The following is a 26878-nucleotide window of genomic DNA, read 5'->3' on the forward strand; positions in this document are numbered from 1 at the left end:
CACAGCAGAAGGTCTTTGAGCCATTTGATGACATGGAAAGATACCTCATGTAAGACAGTTTGTCCATATCGGTCTGTTGAGTTGGGGTCGGCTCCATCTGCGATTACATCATTCAGGTACTGAAGGTCCACCTATGACCAAACAGGATTATTGACCGTATGAATCATCACTAGCCTTCAATCAGACCATATCTAATCTATACCTTTAGCCCCATTTTACAACTTAAAGGCAGAATGCCATCCACCCCTCACCTCATCAGTGTCCTGATTGCTGGAAGCCAGATCTCTGAAATGGTCCATCAGTCTTTTATTGAGGTGGAAGCTTTTGTCTCCTCCATCTATGACATCCTCATCCAAGGCCAGGCCTTTGTACATGCTCTCAAAGAATTCCCCTTTAAACAAGAAGGTGATCATACAGCCTGAAAGAGTGCAGAGTATTTGAACTCTTATCTGAGTGTATCTGAGTTTGGCGTTTTATCTGAAATGTTACCTGTGGGTTTTCTCTTCATACACTGACGGCAGGCTCGTTTCCAGCGGCTGCAGGTGTAAGATGCCCACTGGGCAGCTGCCTTCGCAGCACTGGATACTGATGTCTTAGAGATCGGAGTTCCAACAACTGGCTGCCATTCATACTGCAGTGACACACATACATCACACTACAGTATATAGAACTGCATCATACGGCGGCAGGTAGCTTAGTGGGTAAGAGCGTTGTGCCAGTAACTGAAAGGTCGCTGGTTCTAATCCCCGAGCCGACTAGGTGAAAAATCTGTCGATGTGCCCTTAAGCAAGGCACTTAACCCTAATTGCTCCTGTAAATCGCTCTGGATAAGAGCGTCTGCTAAATGACTAAAAACAAACAAAAAAATAATTATAGCTTGTACTCAAAATGTCCAATCCTGAAATATACCACCCAATAATAAGAAATATAGTAACACACTACTCTATAATCATATACAGTTTGGAACTGAGTAATGATTGAAAATGTATTGAGAAGAGGGTTTCAGATTACTCTAGAAAGAAATGGAAAAATATCAACAGATAACAACATTGAGAGGCGGATTGGTTAAATTTCAAAGTGCCATTTTCTCCTCACCTGGTTGACAACTCCATCAGTCATCTCCATGGCAGGGTTGTCATGACCAGAGGCACTAACCCGGTTCAGTCTCCTCATCCTGCTGTGTTCCAGGCCTGAAGGCTTCTCTGTAAACAATTAACTACACAGCTCCAATATGACTGCGACCAGCCTACCAGTGTAGGTACGGTAACGCTACAATGAGCGGCTATTTCCAAACAAAGGCTCTCACTCAAAACACTGGGAGTTGGTATATTCCGGTAGATTCTGAACCTGCTAAAGCCGTGTGATCTAAAGAGATGAGGAGTGGATTGTTGTTAGGCAGATATCAGGTAAAAGGAAAGTCTTCTGCAGGCCCCTTCACTGTTTTTCCTTCCAGCTGTTTGTTTACTAATGAGCTACCTGGAGTACTGTACCTGAACAATATGGTACATTCTGACCCATCTGCTTGTTACGCAACACCCTTTATGTCATAAAGTTAACAATGATGACACTGACAAAGCAATGGTCCTATCTTTTAATGTTTAACAGCATTGGAGTTTGTCTGAGCTGTTAAGACATGTTGGAGAAACTGTGGGCATGTTTATGGCTTCTTATCGGCTTATGTGTGCTTGGTACAGATGTATTGTGGCTTGTTAAGGTACATATAAATCACCAAGTCAGCACACTGACATGTGGCCCCACTCTTGACAAGATATAGGATTCCAATGGTCTTCATATAAATTTTTATCTTAGCTAAGGCCTCCAAAATGACAACACCGTGACTTGGCCACATGCAGGGACAGCTCAGAGCTGTCATTGATTGACAGGACGTGGTTGCCATAACAATGTGATTGACTGATGCCACAATAATGTCATAAGAAGGGTGGAGTGTTCGAAAGCTAAAGTCCACTCTAGAGCAACAAAGCAGGTGCAAAAAAGACTAACAGACCTTTAAGTAACATCAAGACTAAAGGAGTGGTCAGCTGTAGCTCAGTTGATAAAGCATGGCGCTTGCAACGCCAGGATAGAGGGTTCGATTCCCAGGACCACTCGTATGTAAAATGTATGCACACATGACTGTAAGTCGCTTTGGATAAAAGTGTCTGCTAAATGGGATATATTATATAAACACAGACAAAATTCTATTCTTTATAACAAGGTTGTGATTTACAACGGACATAGAGACACCCTTTGACAAAAAGGAAATAATGACGTGTAATTCACTATATTGTCCAGTTAAAGCTGGACAACCATTGTGTCTTTATACAATGTGACTGAAGGCAAATGAGGTCACTGCTTGAGAGTTTGAGATAGGTCAGGGCACAGCTTTATTGAGTCTTTTAAACACCATGATTGATTTTGCATTACAATCCTTGGTACGTATTCCTGAGTGGCGGCAGGCCTTTCTGAGGTCTCAGAGTCAGCCAAACCAGTGGTTGCCCATACACTCCCTGTTCCACTCCACATGACAGATCCAGCACCACTCAAATTTACAATTGGCACGGGGACACACCATGTGCATACAGCCACCTGGGAACACAGTATAGAAACACAACATTACAGACAGGCAAGAAGGAGAAGAGAAGACTAAGGACAATGTATGAAAGGATGGCATTTGAAATCTATTATACAGCATTGTTCCCACTGCAGAAGGTGGTGTTAAGGAGATGGAATAAATAAAGGGCAAATGGAAAACAACATAGATATAGAACATAATAGAACATATATGTATATATTGGAATAAGGATCCGAGAATGGATGGAGTGAGTTGGCGGGATGGAGAAACAGTGCCTTACCACTCTTCTCCACTGGGACCTTGCAATGTGGACATGGGCGGGTGGTCTCGTCTATAGTCTCCTGCGAGGCCTGCTCCCACCGAGCCTGAAGAGCTGCCTCCTCGTCCACTACATAACCCTGGGGGGGGGGGTTTATTTCTTGAGTGGATACAGTGTAAATGGTGGTTGATTTAGGAATGCCATCTTGTGGCATGTTTTAAAACTCAAGTCATACATAAAGCATAAAATATCTCTAAATTCATCATTATTCACAACTCTGAATTATGAACTGTTACAAGCCATTACAAGTGTGTTACAGTGTTCACTCTTCAGATACTAATCCTGGTCATATGGACAGTAGGGGGCAGCGGAGACAGCGCAGCAGTGAGCAGCAAACAACTGATTGGCTCAGTTACCTGCAGGGCTCCTCCTGAGACAGGCGATGACCTCACACGACATTCCCCCTCATGGAACCCTTCCTTACAGTCACGGCAGAACACAAACTGCAAGGAGACACACAACGTGTTGCCTTAATAATATTATCCATTTAGTCACACTGAAAACCTGAACTGGGATGCATCTTTAATAGTCTATTGTGGCTCCCTTTCCTTTCCAATGGATGCCAGCCATGAATTTGCTTTCATCGGTATAGTTCCATCACATCACTGCAGATGAAGGAAAGGAGACGTGGAGAGGAAGTAATGTTTTACTATTAAGACGCACCCCTGGTTTCAATGCATTTAATGACTGGCTGCATCTTCTCCCACAGGTTGTATACAAGTTCCTAAGATAGACACTGGGTGGCGCCATCTCCATACGCTCCCCCACTAGCAGCAACCTAGCCTACATGTGGAAGTAGGGAGCCGATATTCACTGAATCCATCCTCAACAGGGATTAACTAGGAATCTAGACAATGCTTTGTGTTTTTAGCTCGACTGTATCTTTTGAAGCGCAACAGTGATTTTGCACTTCATCAAAGGGGCTGGAGTTTTGAAGGAGAGGGGGCTTTCTTTCTTCTATCATATGCTGTTTTAAAGTGTGACAGATAACAGCTCTCCTCTCAGGGTCTGGGAGACAGACGCCTCTTTGTTTCCAAACTCCTGCATGGCACCGCCTGTGATGAGACGAGGGGAGAAGAGGAGCGCTTCTGACAGGCGCTTTCTTCCTCCCCCTCCCGTGTTCTTTCCCACTCTTCCCTCAGATGAGCCTCCATCACCATCTTCGGCAGAGAACTCTGAACAGTCGCTTCATCAAACGACCGTGGTGTATGCGCCAAAGCTTGTCTGAGACACGAGGCGATCTGCCCAAACAAGAATTTGAGGACTCTCAGGACTCGACACTACACTACACTGTAGCACGGTGACCTGATTGTCTGTGAAGTAATTTTGAATTGTTTACTGCAACATTCACAGTAACTTGTCATAAGTCCCACTTCAGCAGAAGCTTCATATCACTACATGTTATAACAAACTCACATTTTAACTGTATGACAGCAAGAGCCTATCTACAATTGCCTATGACCTGGGGTCTCTGTTCTTCCTGATCAGGTCTCTTGGTCAGGAAAAAGTAATTTGTCTAGCCGAGTTGGGCCGGGTGGGGGTAAGGTTTGCGGATGGGTTGAGGGTTGGCCAGCGGGAGGGTTGAGGGTTGGCCAGTGGGTGGGTTGCGTGGCTGGTACAGAGACAGAGCTGCCCAGTGGAGTGTGGAAGACACATGAGGGGTTGCAGCGGGGTTCCGGTGGTTGACAAACCCATTTCCCCTCGCCTCCCTCCACTGAGCAACACAACGGATCACAGCACCCCAGACAGCACCCTCAGAGGGTAAACATACACACATACACTGATACAAACACACACACACACACACACTCACAAAAACTGACATAGCTCTTTGTAAGTCAACTAAATGAAACATTAAGAGATGTGCAGCCCTGTGCTGTTGCTCAGTAGTGGGTGGATATAATATTGCAATGTAGGTTCAGCACACTGCAGTGTCTGTCTCAGTACAGAATCATGTGGCACATGAAGGTTTGAACTAAGTGTAACAGCAGCAGTGTGAACTCTTCTAAATGAGAGCATTCTAGTGAAGCTCTTAGAAGAGCTCTGTGAGAGAGCTTACTGACGAAGTGCCAAAGTCGTCCCCTTCTGCCCTCCCTGACAGCCTCCCTTTCGCTCCATCTCTCTCTTCATCTTTCTCTCTCATTTAAAGTGCCTTCAGAAAGTATTCACACCCCTTGACTTTTTCCACACTTTGTTGTGTTACAGCCTGAATTTAAAATAATTGAGATTGTTTTGTCACTGGTCACACAATACCGCATAATGTCAAAGTGGAATAATGTTTTTTGAAATGTTTACAAATTAATGAAAAATGAAAAGCTGAAATGTCTTGAGTCAATAAGTATTCAACCCCTTTGTTATGGCAAGCCTAAAAAATTCAGGAGTAAAATGTTGCTGAACAAGTCACATAATAATTTGCATGGACTCACTCAGTGTGCAATAATACAATTATCTTTAAGGTCCCTCAGTCTAGCAGTGAATTTCAAACACAGATTCAACCACAAAGACCAGGGAGGTTTTCCAATGCCTCGCAAAGAAGGGCGCCTATTGGTTGATGGGTAAAAAATAAAAAAAATACATTGAATATCCATTTGAGCATGGTGAAGTTATTCATTACACTTTGGATGGTGTATCAATACACCCAGTCACTACAAAGATACAGGCGTCCTTCCTAACTCAGTTGCCGGAAAGGAAGGAAACCGCTCAGGGATTTCACCATGAGGCCAATGGTGACTTTAGAACAGTTACAGAGTTGAATGACTGTGATAGGAGAAAACTGAGGATGGCTCAACAACATGTTAGTTACTCCACAATACTAACCTAATTGACAGAGTGAACCGAAGGAAGCCTGTACAGAATAAAAATATTCCAAAAACATGCATCTTGTTTTCAACAAGGCACTAAAGTAATACTGCAAAAAAATTTGGCAAAGCAATTAACTTTATGTCCTGAATACAAAGTGTTATGTTTTGGGCAAATCCAATACAACATATTACTGACTACCACACTCCCTATTTTAAAGCATAGCGGTGGCTGCATCTAGTTATGGGTATGCTTGTAATCATTAAGGACTGGGCACTTTTTCAGGATAAAAAATAAAGGGAATGGAGCTAAGCACAGGCAATGATCCTAGAGGAAACCCTGGTTCAGTCTGCTTTCCACCAGACACTGGGAGATGAATTAACCTTTTAGCAGGACAATAACTTAAAACACAAGGCCAAATCTACACTGGAGTTGCTTACCAAGAAGACAGCGAATGTTCCTGAGTGGCCGAGTTACAGTTTTGACTTAAATCTGCTTGAAAATCTATGGCAAGACCTGAAAATGGTTGTCTAGCGATGAGCAACAACCAATTTCACAGAGCTTGAATAATTAAAAAAATAATAAAGGGATAAAATTGCACAATCCCGGTGTAGAAAACTCTTAAGAGACTTACCCAGAAAGACTCACAGCTGTAATCACTGCCAAAAGGTGATTCTAACATTTTTTGACTCAAGCGATTTAATACTTACCTAATCAAGATATATTAACAGCGACGCATTTTGAAAACATTCCATACCCAGTCAAATGCATTCCTGACATTTTGATGTGGTCTGTCATAATGAAATCTGAAATTCTAACTTTGCACTGATATATGTATACATCGCTCCTCCGCATACACATTCTCGCAGTCCTTGTGTAATGATTGCACAGTGAGATCAATGGAAGTTTTCATAAATTTTATACAAATGTTAGATTTTTTCTTCCATTATAGTATTTTGTGTAGATCGTTGACAAAAAAATTACAATTATATCCATTTTAATACCACTTTCTAACAACAAAATGAGGAAAAAGTCAAGGGGTGTGAATACTTTACGAAGGCACTGTAAGAAAAAAGAGTCTCTGACTCAAACAATCACCTCACTCAAGACACAAGACAAAGACACTCTCTTGCTGTACATAAATCACACAGACACACACATTGGAGTCCCAAAGGCGGAGGAATATTTCACCATCTCTTTAACACAAACAGACACACACTATACGAACACCCACACACACCCTGCAGTTCTCCCTATCCAACCCTACAGCCCTCCTCCCATGTCTGCGTTCAGATTCAGTGCTAGGGCCTGTTTAACCTCGTCCCCAGGCTAATTGCAACTGAGAGCCGGCTGGTGGACGAGACTTGCATGGTGCACAGAAATAACCAGTCCTATTACATGTTTACAGGTCTCCTCTACTGACCAGTGTCTATTGTACCCTGCGGCTGCAGCCGGGTCCGCCAGGGCCCATCGGAGCTGTACGTCCTGCCGGAGCTGCAGCAAGGGGCTCGTAAAGCCAGCTCACAAACACTAGCTTGGAGGACATGAAAAAGACAGGGAGGCAGGCAATATTGATTTCTGTATGTGGAGTCTTAAAGAGAAGCCAGCTCACCAGTATCCTAAGGCCTTGAGCACATCATCACTCCCCCCAAAAAAAAGAGAAATGCATTTGGGGGAGTGTTAAAGTGATAGGACCCCTGTCTTATAGCAGCAACCTGACACTTATAAAGGCGTTATCTGCTTCCCACAGACCTCTGGATGGACTGGAACGAATGTGCGCACATACACACACACACACACCACCACCCTCTCAATGTCACCTGGGATCTTATGGCTACAGGCTACACACACACACACACAAACCTCTCTCTCTCTCTTAAAAACAGCAGTCTTTAAAGGAAAGGAGACTGTCTATGGCTCCAACACAATAACCTTGTTTCCTAAGCCAGGCTGCGGTTAGTGGAGACAGATAGATCGAGAGATCAAGATGGAAATAGAGAGTGAGATACTGTAGGTGAGAGATGAGCCTTGTAGCAACCCCCATTCTGCTTCCCTGTAATGAAGATGTTGATGTTTGCAAACATGCAATCAGTCAGCACTAATGTATGGTGAACTATATCCTAATCTTTAATCGAGTGGCTAATTAGAGAACATCATGTAAATTGTGTCATAATTACATATTTTCATGTGTTGTGTGCTTGCGTGTGTGTATGCATGTGTGCACGTCTCACCCCGCATCCCAAACCGTTGCTGAGCAGACACTGGATCATCCTCCTGTCCTCCTCAGGCAGCAGGCCTGCTCCACATCCAGGGGCTGGACATAACACTCCTCCCATCTGGAGTAGGCACTCCTCTGCTGCATACTGCTGGTACCTCTCATACTGATATACACAGAGAGAGAGATTCATTAGTTATTTAATTATTATTATTTTGATGGATTTGAAGTATATGAAATTCCTCTTCGACAATATGGTATTTCATGTCTTTAAGCATAATTGTATTGAAATTAATTGAGAGAAATAGAGAGAGCGAGAGAGAAAGAAAAAGGCAGAGCAAAAGAGAGGTGCACTCATGCACATACACTACACTACACACACACACACACACACACACACACACTACACACACTACACACACACACACACACACACACACGCACACACACAGCATTATGACCAGACACATAGTCATGCTAATTGTGTCTCTGTGACAAAGGCTAATTGATGCATGCCTCAATCAAACATCTGCATAAAGGCCCAGCTCAGAAGGGGCTTTTAACCATCCGGTTCACACCACTTATGCTTTCAGAATGGAGCGTTTCACTGAGCAATGGAGCCACAGGGCAAGCTTAGAGTTGGCTAAGCATTCATATTCAGAATTCAAAGCCCCGCCAATGACTCACTCATGCAATAGGCACATTGTTTCATCACTTCATTGTGTTTATTATTGCAAATGTGCTAATGCTATGTCGGAGTAAATTGAAATAAGGTTGAAGAGTTGAAATAGTGTTGAAGAAAGTGTGTTTGCCTGAAGAGTCTCAGGAGTGAACAATGCTGTATGGTCTTTATTGTTGATCTTTTTCCTTATTGGTAAGCTACTTCAAAAGGACACTATTTTCCAGTGGGAGTATAGAAGTGTTTGAAGATAAGGAGAGTATAGGGCCCTCAAATTCAAAGCCAGTTCCACTGCTTTCCACTACTTCGTAGGGTAAGATTTGAATACCCCTGGCATAGGGGGTGAATGAAGAGTATTGAGTGGTAGAGTAGAGAATTAGACACGCCCTCTTAAAACCGACTCCTGCTATCCCTGCTGAGGTGTTGCACGATGGATGGAGAGAGAGAGATGTTGCTCCTTAGGGACAGATGTTAGGCTATTTGAAAGGGGCTGGTAGCTCAGTTGGTAGAGCATGGAGCTTGCAACACCAGGATAGTGGCATATTCTGTATTATAGCACCAGATGAGACAATGAAAGGACTGTTACATGTGACAATGTGACAGAGAGACCAGGGGCATATTTCCCATGTGACCTGAGTGAGACAGAAGGGCTGAGGTTGAGGCTGGGTGGAGGTGGGGATGCTAGTTTCCCTCTAGATAGGATAGACAGGAGTTTGGCTGGGGTTGTTTGTTTGGGTACACTGTTCAGGACTCACCTGTTCATCACCTAGGGCCCGGAAGTGATGCAACTCCGTTATGAGAGAGTCTGGACAGCCAGCTAGAGATAGAAAGAGAGGGAGAAAATAGAGGTGGATAAAATTGGTAAGGAGAGGGAAAGAAAAAGAGAGGGGGGAGGTGAAAGGGAGGAGAGAGATTGATCATCGTCAATGAGCGAAATGAACACTGTCATTTGTGCACAATAAGCAAACACCCACACACTGATTGGAAAAAGGTTTTCTGTTAGAGACTCCTCATCCAGCACAGGTCAACCACCTTTAAAATAACATAGAATAATCACACGCAGCAAATGGCCCAACGCTGAATGCATGTGTGTGTTTGTTTGTGTGCGTGACACAGCAGGTGTGTGGGGTCCTCTCTCTTTTAATAATCTTTTTGGTCATCATTTAAGGTTAGGATTAGACATAAGGTTAGCAGTGTGGCTAAGGTTAGGTTTAAAAGCAGATTTTAAGAAGATAAATTGTCGAAATAGGCGGGGTTTAGCCATAGTTTTGACTTTTGGGCTGTGGTAACTAGTGACAAGCATAGAGATGAATTCATTTTTATCAATTTCCTGTCAAAGGTATACAAAATCACCAAGCCAACAACCCCATAGGCGGACAAGAAATCAAGACAAACCCCATGGCAAACAAGCAGCTCTTGTAAACTCAGATTCCAGTTCAGATCCACACTAACCAAGACACTGCACTAAAAAGACTTTAACTTAACCTAGCCCAGGGCTGGGGACCCTAAGGACAGACTAAGTACTAGGTCCATAGGAAACCTGTGTCCAACCTCCAACTGTCCCTGTTTCTCTGTATAGAGCCTGTCTGTGAGTAGTAGAGCAAGTCAGACAATCTCTTGCATAGACACAGTTAGCTGTAGCTTGAGCCCTGTAGGCTCCAGCATGCTAATGTCGCTAATCTCTCCTGGGGTCTCCTATGCCACAGCGCCGCTGTCTCACTGTTCTTATGCAAATCCCTCCGACGAACGCTAATCACGCAGCCCGAGCTGGGAGGAACGTTCCGATGGGGAGAAATGTGAAAAAGAAGAAGACAGAAAAAACACAAGACACTGACTTTTGTCTAAATGTAATTAAAGATACAGACAGACGGCGACAGGTACAGAGTGACGACGTTGCCATGGTGATGTGGTGACAGAGGAGCAGCCCTTGCAGAGAGAAAAGGAGTGACAGAGAGAGGCAGAGAGACAGAGATTGACAGACAAAGTCAGACAGACACAGATAACTAAGGGAACAGAGGAACAGCCATGAGAGAGAGAGAGAAATGGAAAGAGGAAGAGAGAGGGGGGGGGGGATAGACAAATAGGGAGGGATTATCTAAGCAACTTCTCTCAGAACAGAAGACATACGAGTAACTAAAGATCATGAGGTCACAGGTCAAATTAGGGATTCTACACCTGGGGTGCGTTCAGTACGACAGAACGGTGTTAAACATTTAATTCAAAGGAAATTATACTGTACAACCATTTCAAGTACGGCATGATTATGGTGGCCCAGAGGACAATCGTGTATGGTGTGCTGCATGAGTTTTGCAATTTAAAAATGGCCAAACACAAATTGATCAGGCCACACCACGCCACACCCACCAAACGGGAGCAGACGTATTTCAAAATAAGAATGCTGCGCACCGTTTTGGGGAAATGTGTAGTTTAGTACAAACAGTCACACAAACGTAGCAAACATTGAACCAAACTGAACGCACCACCGGATTTATGTTGTGCCATTTCCCATCACTCTGCTGCTCATTGAAAGGACAACCAGTTAAAAAGGAGATCAACTTCTCTCAGTGTCAAATCAATTCACTCAGCGCTTCCTTAATGACTGTTTAGCCACCGTGCTCGATAGTTTATTGATCCCTTCATAACAGTGTGTAAAATTGCCTTAAGAAAACCGTATTAAACTTGCATGGCTGAAGGGGAAAGACGGGAGTCTGAGGATGTGGAGGGGCTGGAATGGTCGGTTATCATCTGTACATGATGATGATGTATCATCTGTATCAGTAAAGCATAAATTACAGTGAGCTCCAAAAGTATTGGGACAGTGACAATTTTTGTTTTGTTTTGTCTCTGTACTCCAGCACTTGAAATGATACAATGACTATGAGGTTAAAGTGCAGTCTGTCAGTTTTCATCCATATTGGGTGAACCATTTTGAAATTACAACACTTTTGTAAATAGTCCCCACATTTTAGGGCACCAAAAGTATTGAGACAAATTCACTTAAATCTGTATTAAAGTGGTCAAAAGTTTAGTATTTGGTCCCATATTCCTAGCACTCAATGATTACATCAAGCTTGTGACTCTACAAACTTGTTGGATGCATTTGCTGTTTGTTTTAGTTGTGTTTCAGATTATTCTGTGCCCAATAGAAATGGATGGTAAATAATGTAATTGTGTCATTTTGGAGTCACTTTTATTGTAAATAAGAATATAATATGTTTCTAAACACTTCTACATTAATGTGGATGCTACCATGATTATAGATAATCATGAATGAATCGTGAATAATGATGAGTGAGAAAGTTAAACGCATAAATACACTATATATACACAAAAGTATGTGGAAACCCCTTCAAATTAGTGGATTCGGCTATTTCCGCCACACCCGTTGCTGACAGGTGTATAAAATCGAGCACACAGCCATGCAATCGCCATAGATAAACATTGGCAGTAGAATGGCCTTACTGAAGAGCTTAGTGACTTTCAACGTGGCACCGTCATAGGATGCCACCTTTCCAACAAGTCAGTTGTTAAGATTTCTGCCCTGGTCAACTGTAAGTGCTGTTATTGTGAAGTGGAAATGTCTAGGAGCAACAATGGCTCAGCCGCGAAGTGGTAGGCCACACAAGCACACAGAACGGGACCACCGAGTGCTGAAGTGCGTAAAAATAGTCTGTCCTTGGTTGCAACACTCACTACCGAGTTCCAAACTGCCTCTGGAAGCAACGTCAGCACAATAACTGTTCGTCGGGAGCTTCATGAAATGGGTTTCCATGGCCGAGCAGCTGCACACAAGCCTAAGATCACCATGCGCATTGCCAAGCGTCAGCTGGAGTGGTGAATCACGCTTCACCATCTGGCAGTCTGACGGACAAATCTGGGTTTGGCGGATGCCAGGCATTGCAAATAGTCTGGGTAGCCATTTGATTAGATGTTCAGGAGTCTTATGGCTTGAGGGTAAAAGCTGTTTAGAAACCTCTTGGACCTAGACTTGGCGCTCCGGTACCACTTGCCGTGCGGTAGCAGAGAGAACAGTCTATGACTAGGGTGGCTGGAGTCTTTGACAATTTTTTGGGCCTTCCTCTGACACCGCCTGGTATAGAGGTCCTGGATGGCAGGAAGCTTGGCCCCAGGATGCTCTCGATGGTGCAGCTGTAGAACCTTTTGAGGATCTGAGGACCCATGCCAAATCTTTTCAGTCTCCTTAGGGGGAATAGGTTTTGTCGTGCCCTCTTCACGACTGTCTTGGTCTGCTTGGACCATGTTAGTTTGTTGGTGATGTGGACACCAAGGAACTTGTAGCTCTCAATCTGCTCCACTACAGCCCCGTCGATGAGAATGGGGGCGTGCTCGGTCCTCTTCTTTTTCCTGTAGTCCACAATCATCTCCTTTGTCTTGATCACATTGAGGGAGAGGTTGTTGTCCTGGCACCACACGGCCATGTCTCTGACCTCCTCCCTATAGGCTGTCTCATCGTTGTCGGTGATCAGGCCTACCACTGTTGTGTCATCGGCAAACTTAATGATGGTGTTGGAGTCGTGCCTGGCCATGCAGTCATGAGTGAACAGGGAGTATAGGAGGGGACTGAGCACGCTCCCCTGAGGGGCCCCCGTGTTGAGGATCAGCGTGGCGGATGTGTTGTTACCTACCCTTACCACCTGGGGGCGGCCCTGCCACAAGCAACCCCTGCCACATCCGACGAGCGTCGGAGCCAGTGTAGTACCATTCGATCTTAGTCCTTATTGATGCTTTGCCTGTTTGATGGTTCGTCGGACGGCATAGCGGGATTTCTTATAAGCTTCCGGTTTAGAGTCCCGCTCCTTGAAAGCGGCAGCTCTACCCTTTAGCTCAGTGCAGATGTTGCCTGTAATCCATGGCTTCTGGTTGGGGTGTGTACGTACATTCACTGTGGGGACGACGTCATTGATGCACTTATTGATGAAGCCAGTGACTGATGTGGTGTACTCCTCAATGCCATCGGAAGAATCCCGGAACATATTCCAGTCTGTGCTAGCAAAACAGTCCTGTAGCTTAGTATCTGGCCACTTTTTTATTGACCAAGTCACTGGTGCTTCCTGCTTTAGTTTTGCCAAATGGAGGGCAAGGGAGAGCTTTGTACGCATCTCTGTGTGTGGAGTAAAGGTGGTCTAGATTTCTTTCCCCTCTGGTTGCACATTTAACATGCTGGTAGAAATGAGGTAAAACGGATTTAAGTTTCCCTGCATTAAAGTCCCTGGCCCTAGGAGCGCCGCCTCTGGATGAGCGTTTCCCTGTTTGCTTATGGCCGTATACAGCTTATTGAGTGCGGTCTTAGTGCCAGCATCGATTTGTGGTGGTAAATAGACAGCTACAAAGAATATAGATGAAAACTCTCTTGGTAGATAGTGTGGTCTACAGCTTATCATGAGATACTCTACCTCAGTCGAGTTTAGTGTATCTTCCTACCCCAAAAATGCTAACCTGAATTTGTCCCAAAACTTTTGGTCCCCTAAAATGGGGGGACAATGTACAAAAAGTGCTGTAATTTCTAAACGGTTCACCCAATACAGATGAAAACACCCTCGAATTAAAGCTGACAGTCTGCACTTTAACCTCATAGTCATTGTATCATTTCAAATCCAAAGTGCTGGAGTACAGAGCCAAAACAACAAAACTTTTGTCATTGTCCCAATACTTTTGGAGCTCACTGTATGTAATTTGTAATATAAAATAATTACACTTTGATGAGAGCAATATTATCAATTGGCTCTGAGGTAGTTCTGAATAAAGTTACTGCTTGTTCCTGGTCTGTTACAGTAGGCCTACATATCAGCTACATCCCAACATGCAGCATGATGACGATCACACCAACTGTGCTAATGTGCAGTTATAATAAATAATAATAATATGCATTTAGCAGACGCTTTTATCCAAAGCGACTTACAATCATGCGTGGATAAATTTTTTGTGTATGGGTGGTCCCGGGGATCGAACCCACTACCTTGGCGTTACAGGCGCCGTGCTCTACCAGCTGAGCTACAGACAGTTCCATTGTGACTGACTGTGCTAGGCTAATGTAGCAGCTCCAGTATGTCTGACTTTGCTAGGCTAATGTAGCAGCTCCAGTATGTCTGCCTTTGCTAGGCTAATGTAGCAGCTCCAGTATGTCTGCCTTTGCTAGGCTAATGTAGCAGCTCCAGTATGTCTGACTTTGCTAGGCTAATGTAGCAGCTCCAGTATGTCTGCCTTTGCTAGGCTAATGTAGCAGCTCCAGTATGTCTGACTTTGCTAGGCTAATGTAGCAGTTCTGGTGTTACTGTGCTACAGTAGGCTAATCTATCCGCTTCTACTGTTATGTATGTTTTGTGAGATTTGGCCAGCGGGCGATTATTATTCACCCTGAAGGGAATGATTGTTCTCTCATCTAAGTGATTCACTGGGGATTATCTGTGTGTTGTAACATATTATACAGTGCCTACAGAAAGTATTCATAGCTCTTGACTTATTCCACATTTTGTTGTGTTAGAGCCTGGATTAAATTGATATTTTTTTCTCATCCATCTACACACAACACTCCATAATGGCAAAGTGAAAACGTTTTTAGAAATGTTTGCAAATTTATTCAAAATGAAATATAGAAATCAAATGTACATGTAATTTCAAAAAGTGCTGTAATTTCTAAACGGTTTACCTGATATGGATGTAAATACTCTCAAATTAAAGCTGTCAAACTGCACTTTAACCACATAGGCATTGTATATTTTCAAATCCAAAGTGCTGAAGTACAGAGCCAATACAAATCAAACTAGTGGTTGGGGGCCGGAACATAACTACAAATAATTTGTTGACTGCAAATTGGCCGCAAGAAGCCCGAACAAATATAATGTTTGACTAAAACATAACCATTTCAAACATTGCTTACATTTGTATACAACCACGTGTCTCTCTATTATGCGTGGGATTACTTGGGAATAGATTTCTTAAATTAAAATCACTTGGAGCTGATTTCCTGGTGTTTTTACAGTCTATTATATCCAACATCAGAAAACTTGGGAGGCCAAATAAAACCACCCGCGGGCCAAATTCAGGCCACCAGTTGAGGAACCCTGTTGTAAAAGCACCTTTGCCAGCGATTACAGCTGTGGGTCTTTCTGGATAACCAGCATCATACCAGCCTGCATCCCACTACTGGCTTGCCTCTGAAGCTAAGCAGGGTTGGTCCTGGATGGGAGACCAGATGCTGCTGGAAGTGGTGCCAGTAGAAGGCACTCTTTCCTCTGGTCAAATTTTTTTTCTCCCTAATGCCCCAGGGCAGTGATTGGGGACATTGCCCTGTCTAGGGTGCCGTCTTTTGGAGGGGACATTAAACGGATGTCCTGACTCTCTGTGGTCACTAAAAGATCCCATGGCACATATCATAAGAGTAGGGGTGTTAACCTAGGTGTCCTGGCTAAATTCCCAATCCTGCTGAAAGGTGAATTAATCTCCCAGTGTCTGATGGAAAGCAGACAACCAGGTTCTCTCTAGGATTTCGCCATTTATTTTTATCCTGAAAAACTCCCCAGTCCTTAACGATTACAAGCATACCCATAACATGACGCAGCCACCACTAAGCATGAAAATATGGAGAGTGGTACTCTGTAATGTGTTGCATTGGATTTGCCCAAAACATAACACGTTGTATTCAGGACAAAAAGCTAATTGCTTTGCCACATTTTTTGCAGTATTATTTAGTGCCTTGTTGCAAACAGGATGCATGTTTTGGAATATTTGTATTCTGTACAGGCTTCCTTCTTTTCACTCTGTCAATTATGTTAGTACTGTGGAGTAACTACAATGTTGTTGAACATTTCTTCTATCACAGCCATTAATCTCTGTAACTGTTTTAAAGTCACTATTGGCCTCATGGTGAAATCCCTGAGCGGTTTCCTTCCTCTCCAGCAAGTTAGGAAGGATGCCTGTATCTTTGTAGTGACTGGGTGTATTGATACACCATCCAAAGCGTAATGAATAACTTCACCATGCTCAAAGGGATATTGTTTTTACCCATCTACCAATATGTGCCCTTCTTTGCAAGGCATTGGAAAACCTCCCTGGTCTTTGTGGTTGAAATTCACTGCTCAACTGAGGGACCTTACAGATGTTTTTCCTTCTGGAAGGTTCTCCCATCTCCACAGAGGAACTCTGGAGCTCTGTCAGAGTGACCATCGCGGTCTTGGTCACCTCCCTGACTAAGGCCCTTCTCCCCAGATTGTTTAGTTTGGCTGGGCAGCCAGCTCTACGAAGAGTCTTGGTGTTTCCAAACTTCTTCCATTTAAGAATGATGGAGGCCAATGTGTTCTTGGGGACCTTCAATGCTGCAGAAATGTTTTGGTTCCCTACCTCAGATCTGTGCCTCGACACAATCCTGTCTCGGAGCTCTACGGACAATTCCTTCGACCTCATGGCTTCGTTATTGCTCTGACATTTGCTGTCAACTGTGGGACCTTATATAGACAGGTGTGTGCCTTTCCAAATCATGTCCAATCAATTGAATTTACCACAGGTGGGCTCCAATCAAGTTGTAGAAACATCTCAAGGATGATCAATGGAAACAGGATGCACCTGAGCTCAATATCGAGTCTCATAGCAAAGGGTCTGAATACTTATGTAAATAAGGTATTTATTTGTAATAAATTAGCAAATATTTATAAAAACCTGTTTTTGCTTTGTCATTATGGGGTATTGTGTGTAGATTGATGAGTAAAAAAAGTTTTAAAAAATATTCAGAAGGGATTTCACCATAGCAGTTTTTAGTGCAGTGGGGAAAATGCCTGTGAACAGGGAGTGATTAACAATAGCTTGCACTTTTTCAGATATACAATTAAAAACTGTTTTGTAAGAAGGTGGTGGGGATAGGATTGAGAAGGCAGGCAGAATGCTGAAGTTGTGATATCACTTTCGTGAGCATGTCTGTGTCAACCAGGGAAAATAAATCCATAGTGCCTTTACGTGGTAGGCCTAGGGCACAAATCATCAAACTTCTCATCAGTTCTTGTTTGACTGATACCCAGCCTAACGTTGGTTATCTTATCTCTGAAATATGCCGCAAACTCATCACATTTAGATGTGGAGGAAAGTTCACATAGGTTTTAGGGTGTATGATTTATCAGGCCCTCAATTGCCGAGAAGATCATTCTCTAATTATTTTCATTAATATTGATCAAGTTACAAAAATGAGCCCGTCTGGCATTTCTAATTGCGTTGGTATATATGCCAAGTTGCTGGCTCAGAATATCATAATGGACCTGCAACTTTGACTTTCTCCACTTCCACTCTATCTTTCTGCAATTTCTCTTTAATTAATTTATTCACTTATCCAAGTTTGGATGTGGCATTTTTCAACTTTACTGGAGTTATGGCATCAATGGTTGCCCTTAATTTGCTATTAAAGTTATCGACTAAAGGTGGTGGAGTTTTGTTCATACACTCAAAATCTGTAGCAACTTCAGAGGTAATATAGCGTTTCTTAATGCGTTCAGTATTACCCTGTACTATGGGCAACAAGGTAGTAAAAAATACACAGTGGTGATTAGTTAAAGCAACATCAGGATATGTCAATAGAAAGCCTCTTGGTAATAACCAGGTCCAGAGTATGGCCACGGTTATGGGTGGGCCCAGTAACATGTTGGATAAAGTCCACAGAGCTCAAAAGATTCATAAATTAAATGGCCTTGGAGTCTCTTTGTCAACATGAATATAAAAAATCGCCCAACACAATTATTTTATCATAGTTCTCAAGGACAATAGTGGGGCAGTGCATTGGTGAAGGACAGAAAGAGGACAGCACTCAGGTAAATAAACTTAAATTGACATATTTCTATTACTGCACAAATGTTTTGGGTATGAGCCCTCCTTCAGCGTGCAAGGCAATGCCAATCAATGTCACAACGGCCTATACAGGTTTATGGCCAGCACTGGTGGCTGACATTTAAACAGTATAGCATGATGCTCCAAAGACCCAAAGTCGCCAAATGAAATATCCGTACAGCTGAGAGGATTAGTAAAAATATAGGTTTTACTAGTGATTGCTCTAACATTTAAAAGCAACATATTCAATGAGTGTGCACCACTACCCCTGGGGCATCTGTGTCAAGATAACCAATGGAATAATAACCAAATTATTAACGTGAAAAACTATTTTCTGACAGTCTCAATGTCACGCCCTGACATAGAGATCTCCAGTTGGTTTGGTCAGGGTGTGAATATCTATGTGTATATCTAGAATGTGTATATCTTTGTTGGCCGGGTGTGGTTCCCAATCAGAGGCAGCTGTCGATCGTTGTCTCTGATTGGGGATCATAATTAGGCAGCCATTTTGCCTACCTATGTTGTGGATCTTGTTTCTGTTTGGCGTGTTTGATGTTTAGCCTCTTGAACTTCACGTTCTGTTGGATTTTGTTATTTTGTCGGTTTTTATACACTGCTCAAAAAAATAAAGGGAACACTAAAATAACACATCCTCGATCTGAATGAATGAAATAATTGCATTAAATAATTTTTTCTTTACATAGTTGAATGTGCTGACAACAAAATCACACAACAATTATCAATGGAAATTAAATTTATCAACCCATGGAGGTCTGGATTTGGAGTCACACTCAAAATTAAAGTGGAAAACCACACTACAGGCTGATCCAACTTTGATGTAATGTCCTTACAACAAGTCAAAATGAGGCTCAGTAGTGTGTGTGGCCTCCACGTGCCTGTATGACCTCCCTACAACGCCTGGGCATGCTCCTGATGAGGTGGCGGATGGTCTCCTGAGGGATCTCCTCCCAGACCTGGACTAAAGCATCCGCCAACTCCTGGACAGTCTGTGGTGCAACGTGGCGTTGGTGGATGGAGCGAGACATGATGTCCCAGATGTGCTCAATTGGATTCAGGTCTGGGGAACGGGCGGGCCAGTCCATAGCATCAATGCCTTCCTCTTGCAGGAACTGCTGACACACTCCAGCCACATGAGGTCTAGCATTGTCTTGCATTAGGAGGAACCCAGGGCCAACCGCACCATCATATGGTCTCACAAGGGGTCTGAGGATCTCATCTCGGTACCTAATGGCTGTCAGGCTACCTCTGGCGAGCACATGGAGGGCTGTGCGGCCCCCCAAAGATATATGCCACCCCACACCATGACTGACCCACCGCCAAACCGGTCATGCTGGAGGATGTTGCAGGCAGCAGAACGTTCTCCACGGCGTCTCCAGACTCTGTCACATCTGTCACGTGCTCATCTGTCACTGCTTTTATCTGTGAAGAGCACAGGGCGCCAGTGGCGAATTTGCCAATCTTGGTGTTCTCTGGCAAATGCCAAACGTCCTGCACGGTGTTGGGCTGTAAGCACAACCCCCACCTGTGGACGTCGGGCCCTCATACCACCCTCATGGAGTCTGTTTCTGACCGTTTGAGCAAACACATGCACATTTGTGGCCTGCTGGAGGTCATTTTGCAGGGCTCTGGCAGTGCTCCTCCTGCTCCTCCTTGCACAAAGGCGGAGGTAGCGGTCCTGCTGCTGGGTTGTTGCCCTCCTACGGCCTCCTCCACGTCTCCTGATGTACTGGCCTGTCTCCTGGTAGCGCCTCCATGCTCTGGACAATACGCTGACAGACACAGCAAACCTTCTTGCCACAGCTTGCATTGATGTGCCATCCTGGATGAGCTGCACTACCTGAGCCACTTGTGTGGGTTGTAGACTCCGTCTCATGCTACCACTAGAGTGAAAGCACCGCCAGCATTCAAAAGTGACCAAAACATCAGCCAGGAAGCATAGGAACTGAGAAGTGGTCTGTGGTCACCACCTGCAGTACCACTCCTTTATTGGGGGTGTCTTGCTAATTGCCTATAATTTCCACCTGTTGTCTATTCCATTTGCACAACAGCATGTGAAATGTATTGTCAATCAGTGTTGCTTCCTAAGTGGACAGTTTGATTTCACAGAAGTGTGATTGACTTGGAGTTACATTGTGTTGTTTAAGTGTTCCCTTTATTTTTTTGAGCAGTGTATAATAAACAACTATGTACGCATACCACGCTGCACCTTGGTCCGATCCTTTACTCAACGACCGTGACACTCAAGTTATGGGTATGCTTGTAGTCGTTAAGGACTGGGGACTTTTTCAGGATAAAAAATAAACGGAATGGAGCTAAGCACAGGCAAAATCCTAGAGGAAAACCTGGTTCAGTCTGCTTTCCACCAGGCACTGGGAGATGAATTCACCTTTCAGCAGGACAATAACCTAAAACACAAGGCCAAATCTACACTGGAGTTGCTTACCAAGAAGACAGTGAATGTTCCTGAATGGCCGAGTTACAGTTTTGACTTAAATCTGCTTGAAAATCTATGGCAAAGACTTGAAAATGGTTGTCTAGCAATGATCAACAATCAATTTGACAGAGCTTGAAGAATATTTACAATAATAATGGGCAAATTATGTACAATCCAGGTGTGGAAAGCTCTTCGAGACTTACCCAGAAAGACTCACAGCTGTAATAGCTGCCAAAGGTGATTCTAACATGTATTGACTCAGGGGTGTGAATACTTATGTAAATTAGATATCTGTATGTCATGTTCAATCAATGGCCTATTTATCATCTATTTGATCCATTTTGAATTCAGGCTGTAACAAAATGTGAAATAAGTAAAGGGGTATAAATACTTTCTAGAGGCACTGTATGTGCAGTTGAAATTTAGCCATAGAATCAATGACCAAAAAATACTATAAATGGTGTCTTTTCAATGTCTGGAAAATACGTATTTTCAACGTCCGGTAAATACGTATTTTCAACGTCCGGAAAATACATATTTAACATGTTTAGTCAAAACCTAAAATGAACCTAATTTCAACATCTGGCAGTGCTGAGAAATTAGTGCTTTCTGAGCTTAGTTTGGTTTCAGTTTGATTATTTATATTATTATTATATTGTCCAGCCAGACAACCATCTAATGTTATCTCTGTGCTCCCCATACTGTACCGTCTTTTGAGTCATCCTATTTAGCTAGGCTAGTAGCTAGCTGGCTGGCTAGCTAGTAGCTGCCTAAGTATGCTGCAGAGCTGTCTAACAAAATCATTTTACTAGTTCTTCAAAATACATAAGGCATACTTTCAAGACTACTTATTACCAACTACTACAACTATCCATTGAGTAGAGCTACCTCACAAACTCTCTATCCCTCTCGTTGTTGTGTTGTGTTCATTCCTCTCTCATGCAGTCTGTGTAGGCTATCCATCTCTGTCTGAGCCGGGAAGAACAGGCGCAATGGATTATGGTAATTGTAGTTAATTACCACGTTTCTGAGCTGAACTAGGTTGAACATTTGCTTAATGAAAACTACAACTCAACGTGAAGAAACATTGCATTTGGCCTTTACTGCTATAGCCCATAGAAACACATTGAATAACACATTTGTACATGGCAAAACAGACAGTAAAAAAATGTATAATTAGAGATAAGGTTTTGAAGTGTCTGTCCTATATCTGAGAAACAGTCGGACCTCTGGACAGTCAGACCTCTTCGAAATGAGGACATTCGCAACAGAGTTCAGACGACTGTCGTAAAGCTTGTGGATGTCGTAGAGCCAAACAATTGATACGGTAGTGTTCGTGAGAGTCAACTTTTTCCAATGGTGGTGACTTATTAGTCTGTAGCTCACACGGTTCAGGTTTTACAGACAATTGTGACGGTTTTTGTGTCCGGATCCTCTCGTGTAGAACAATACCACTTTCAAAAGGTCAATGTTATGGAATAGGTGCAAACTTTATATCGGCAGAAAGAGGGGATTGACCTGCAGCCACTACAAAAAACGGTAAGTCGCTCAGCACTAACGTCCGGAAAATACGTATTTTCAACCTCCGGGAAAATACGTATTTTCAACGTTCTGGAAAGACGTACACTGAACAAAAATATAAACGCAACATGTAAAGTGTTGGTCCCATGTTTCATGAGCTGAAATAAAAGATCCCAGAAATGTTCCATACGCACAAAAAGCTTATTTCTCAAAAATGTTGTGCACAAATGTGTTTACATCCCTGTTAGTGAGCATTTCTCCTTTGCAAGATAATCCATCCACCTGACAGGTGTTGTATATCAAGAAGCTGATTAAACAGCATGATCATTACACAGGTGCACCTTGTGCTGGGCAAAATAAAAGGCCACTCTAAAATTAGCAGTTTTGTCACACAAAAAAATGGCACAGATGTCTCAAGTTTTGGGGAGCGTGCAATTGACATGTTGACTGCAGGAATGTCCACCAGAGCTGTTGCCAGAGAATTTACGGTTCATTTCTCTACCATAAGCCTCCTCTGTCGTTTTAGAGAATTTGTCAGTACGTCCAACCGGCAGACCACGTGTATGGTGTTGTGTGGGCGAGCAGTTTACTGAAGTCAATGTTGTGAACAGAGTGCCCCATGGAGGCGGTGGGGTTATGGTATGGGCAGGCATAAGCTACAGACAATGAACACAATTGCATTTTATTTATGACAATTTGAATGCACAGAAATACCGTGATGAGATCCTGAGGCCCATTGTCATGCCATTCATACGCCGCCATCACCTCATGTTTCAGCATGATAATGCATGGCCCCATGTCGCAAGGATCTGTACACAATTCCTGGAAGCTGAAAATGTCCCAGTTCTTCCATGGCCTACATACTCATCAATGTCACCCATTGAGCATGTTAGGGATGCTCTGGATCAATGTGTACGACCCGTGTTATAGTTACCGCCAATATCCAGCAACTTCACACAGCCATTGAAGAGGAGCGGGACAACATTCCACAGGCCACAATCAACAGCCTGATTAACTCTGTGCGAAGGAGATGTGTCGCACTGGATGATGCAAATGGTGGTAACACCAGATACTGACTGGTTTTCTGATCCACACCCCTACCTTTCTTTTAAGGTATCTGTGACCAGATGCATATCTGTATTCCCAGTCATGTGAAATCCATAGATTAGGGCCTAATGATTTTATTTCAATTGACTGATTACCTTATATGAACTGTAGCTCAGTAAAATCTTTGAAATTGTTGCATGTTGCGTTTATTTTTGTTCAGTATATTTTAAACGTCCTAAAAAGACGTCTTCTCACCTTTCATTCAGAACCTAAAATTAACCTAACTTGAACGTTTGGGAAATACGTCTTTTAGACATGTTTTCAACGTCAATTTGCTCACTGGGTCCTTTTACAAATTCCTATCTTTCATTATTAGGGCTTGGTCATGAGCGGGGGCTGTGGGAATGGGCTGAGGCCCTCTACTAATAGGAATAGAAATGAGCAGGGAATCCAGCTCTCTCTCTCTCCCGGTCTCCTCAGCCTGATGGAGAGCAAGGCACAAGGCTATTATGACCTCAGGAACAGAGATGTGTAGCCTAAAGGAAGACTGATATGGTCATGCTCACACAGGCAGAACAGCCACAGCCATACAGTATTAAGGACTAGAGAACACTGGTGGTCACTGGATCTCATACAGTCACAGCCAGTCATACAATCACTCTGATTACAGAGACATCAAGAGGACATTAGCATATGAAAGCACAATCAAACTGGTAGTAGTTAAAGAATGCTTCATTATGAAAACAATCAATAGGCCCGCCGCCCCCGTTCTGCCATAATCCCCTGTGGATATCAGGAGTGTTCCACAGACATTTCCCAATAAAGATACAGCCATTCAAAATGAGGCAGCCTGCCTCTCCTCCCTTGTTCTCTGATCAAACTGTTTCGTACCCCGCCGGTTAATGATTTCTCACAGATAGTCAGCTTAGATCAGTGGTTCTCAAACCTCTCCTCGGGGATACCCAGACGTTTCACAATTTTGTTGTAGCCCTGAACTAACTCACCTGATTCACCTTGTCAAGAGCTTGATGATTAGTTGACAATATAAATCTGGTGTGCTAGCTGTGGAATAGTTAAAATACTTGGAACCGCTCGGGGTCCCCAAGGAGAGGTTTGAGAACCCCTACCTTAGATAACCCAGAAATCATAACAGATCGGGACAGGCTCCCTAGTTTGTACTGTGCTGTTTGTCTGTCTGTCTGTAACTAAGCCATCATTAGACCACAGGGCCTGTCTGTTAGCACAGACACTATGCTGACTGCAGAGCAGCCAGGCTTAGTGACCCAGTTAATAAGCCCATGGTTAGAGAAGAGATGGCTTATTCTACCAGCCTGAGTCTGGTCACACACTGACTGGTTCTAGATGTAATCTACATAGAAAGAACTGAGAGGATGATTGTCTAGCACTGCCGGAGAATAGAATAGAATAAACCCTGTGAATAAAAGGTTTACTGGCCTTCCCTGAGGTTGTTTGAACTCTCTCCTTTGAGATGGCAGGGTTAGGTCCAAGTGTTAATGGCATCATTTTAAGACGTCTGTTTTTTGGAGGGGATTTAGAAGACATTTTAATGTATACATAAAGAAAAGGTGGACTGTATAAGGAGGTTTTGAGTGGTTCAGAGTGAAATGAGGAGATAAAGCTGGAGTCCAAATAGCAGGGTTTTATTCCACACACAGACACATGGGGAAAAGGTGCAGGATAAGAAATGGTTGTGCTTTACTAGGGAAATACAAACATGTTAACATGCAAGCATGACTGACAACTGCAACAACAACAAAAAAGAGGATCAACTGAAATGTATCAAGCTGAGAATATCTTACATGCTGGACTGGCAAGAAATTGCACTAAATATGGCAACAGCATATAAACTTTAACATCAACTAAAATGATCTTAAAATTAACATTTACATACATGTTAATATTTAATATGTTTCACCATCATGTGTGTGACTGACAAATAGAGTAAGTCACACACAAGATGGAAAGGAAACACACAGGATGGCCACCCTATGCATTCACCAACAGGATACGGAAGACGGGAGGGGAAAAACTGCTGCTTAAATAGTCAAGGGTGCTAATGAGCAGAGTGGCGACAGGGGTGGTGAGTGGCAACAATATATGTATTTTACACTATCAGTCCAAAATACATATGTAATGTCCTGTCCCTTGTTGATGCATTAGCCCAGGAGGCCAAGCTGGACGGGCCTGCATGGTTTGTAACCTTCATGAGGAGTCTTTCCTTTAATATCCCTGTTAAAGACAGAAGCCATTCTGGACAAGGTCAGGCTTTTGACAAATGAGTTCCATTACCGGCGTTCACCTTTTCCTCCTGGCTCAAAGTTAGCACAGCGGCTGTCTACTAAAGCTCAGGCAAGGGCGGTTTACACATTTTCCAATGGCCCCTGTGTGACAAATGACACAGTCTCCTTCCCCGGCCCAACCCCAGACCCCTTGTCAGAAGGACATCACACACACCTTATTCCCCAGGAATCAACAGTGTCTGTCTACACACACATTGTTTGAAGTTTGGGAAGTGTGTGTGTGTGTGTGTTTGCGTGTGTGTGTGTGTGTGTGTGTGTGTGTGTGTGTGTGTGTGTGTGTGTGTGTGTGTGTGTGTGTGTGTGTGTGTGTGTGTGTGTGTGTGTGTGTGTGTGTGTGTGTGTGTGTGTCTGCATGTTTATGTTGAAGGGTAAACTAGACAGGGGAGGATGTTTTTGTTGAAGTTTTATCAAATTAGATCTGCCTGCCGCTGAGATATTATTTTTGGAGGGAGAGAGGGAACACATACACTTGCATCGCGTTAGGACTACACAAACCTACACTAAATTGTGTCAAATATTCCTTTTGAAAGTCAAACTGACACATGCATGAGAGCAATAAGAGTGGAAACTTTCCGTCACACACACACACACACACAAAACAAACACACACACACTTCTGAGTGAGGAGGAGTGATGATAACTGTCGAAAACTGACAGTGACACATTTTGGTCACACACCTGCGAGACTCTCACATTACAGAGTCCTTTGTGGGCAGAATCCCAGCGTTTCCATGGCGATACACAAAGTAAGAACCAATTGCCTTCACTTCAAAGGCTGCAGGACTTAAAAGCAGTGCAGCAGAGAGAGAGAGAGCATCTTATCTCAGCCTCTGCTGGCAAAGCCCTTTAACAGGCATTACTTTCACACGCACGCAGCACAGCTTCATTTGCAGAAAACCAATAGATAGCACTGCGAGAGTGGAGGAGGAAGGACAGAGGAAGAGTTGGCAGAAGTGTCCACAAGGACAGGAAATTCATTCCTACAGTATGTACTCCCTCTCACAGTACATAAGTTAGTAAAATTAACCAAAAGATATTGCTGTAAAAATTTTCAGAGCTCTATGAGGTACTTTAGATACTCTAAGCAAATGTCACTGTCTGACACCAAATCTTCCAGACACATAA

The 26878-nt window shown here is 43.3% G+C and overlaps 1 protein-coding gene and 1 long non-coding RNA gene across 2 annotated transcripts in view; both read right to left on the minus strand.

Moving 5' to 3' along the window:
* Positions 1 to 19: 19 nt before the first annotated feature.
* LOC121553770 lies at positions 20 to 1429 on the minus strand. The gene is made up of 3 exons (XR_005997574.1): positions 1096 to 1429; positions 252 to 631; positions 20 to 131 (listed from the first exon to the last, which is right to left on the minus strand). It is a non-coding gene; the product is annotated as an uncharacterized LOC121553770 (long non-coding RNA).
* A 938-nt stretch (positions 1430 to 2367) lies between these two features.
* Positions 2368 to 26878, minus strand: part of prkn (parkin RBR E3 ubiquitin protein ligase) — an 80292-nt gene continuing 55781 nt past the window's right edge. The window contains exons 8-12 of the mRNA XM_041866274.1: positions 9340 to 9401; positions 7922 to 8071; positions 3248 to 3334; positions 2853 to 2970; positions 2368 to 2586 (exon numbers count right to left, since the gene is read on the minus strand). Of these exons, the coding sequence (XP_041722208.1) occupies positions 2477 to 2586; positions 2853 to 2970; positions 3248 to 3334; positions 7922 to 8071; positions 9340 to 9401 (527 nt within the window). The 3' untranslated portion in view covers positions 2368 to 2476. The remainder of the gene's footprint in view (positions 2587 to 2852; positions 2971 to 3247; positions 3335 to 7921; positions 8072 to 9339; positions 9402 to 26878) is intronic.

The sequence above is a fragment of the Coregonus clupeaformis genome, chromosome 37 (assembly GCF_020615455.1).
Source record: "Coregonus clupeaformis isolate EN_2021a chromosome 37, ASM2061545v1, whole genome shotgun sequence".
Classification (NCBI taxonomy): domain Eukaryota; kingdom Metazoa; phylum Chordata; class Actinopteri; order Salmoniformes; family Salmonidae; genus Coregonus; species Coregonus clupeaformis.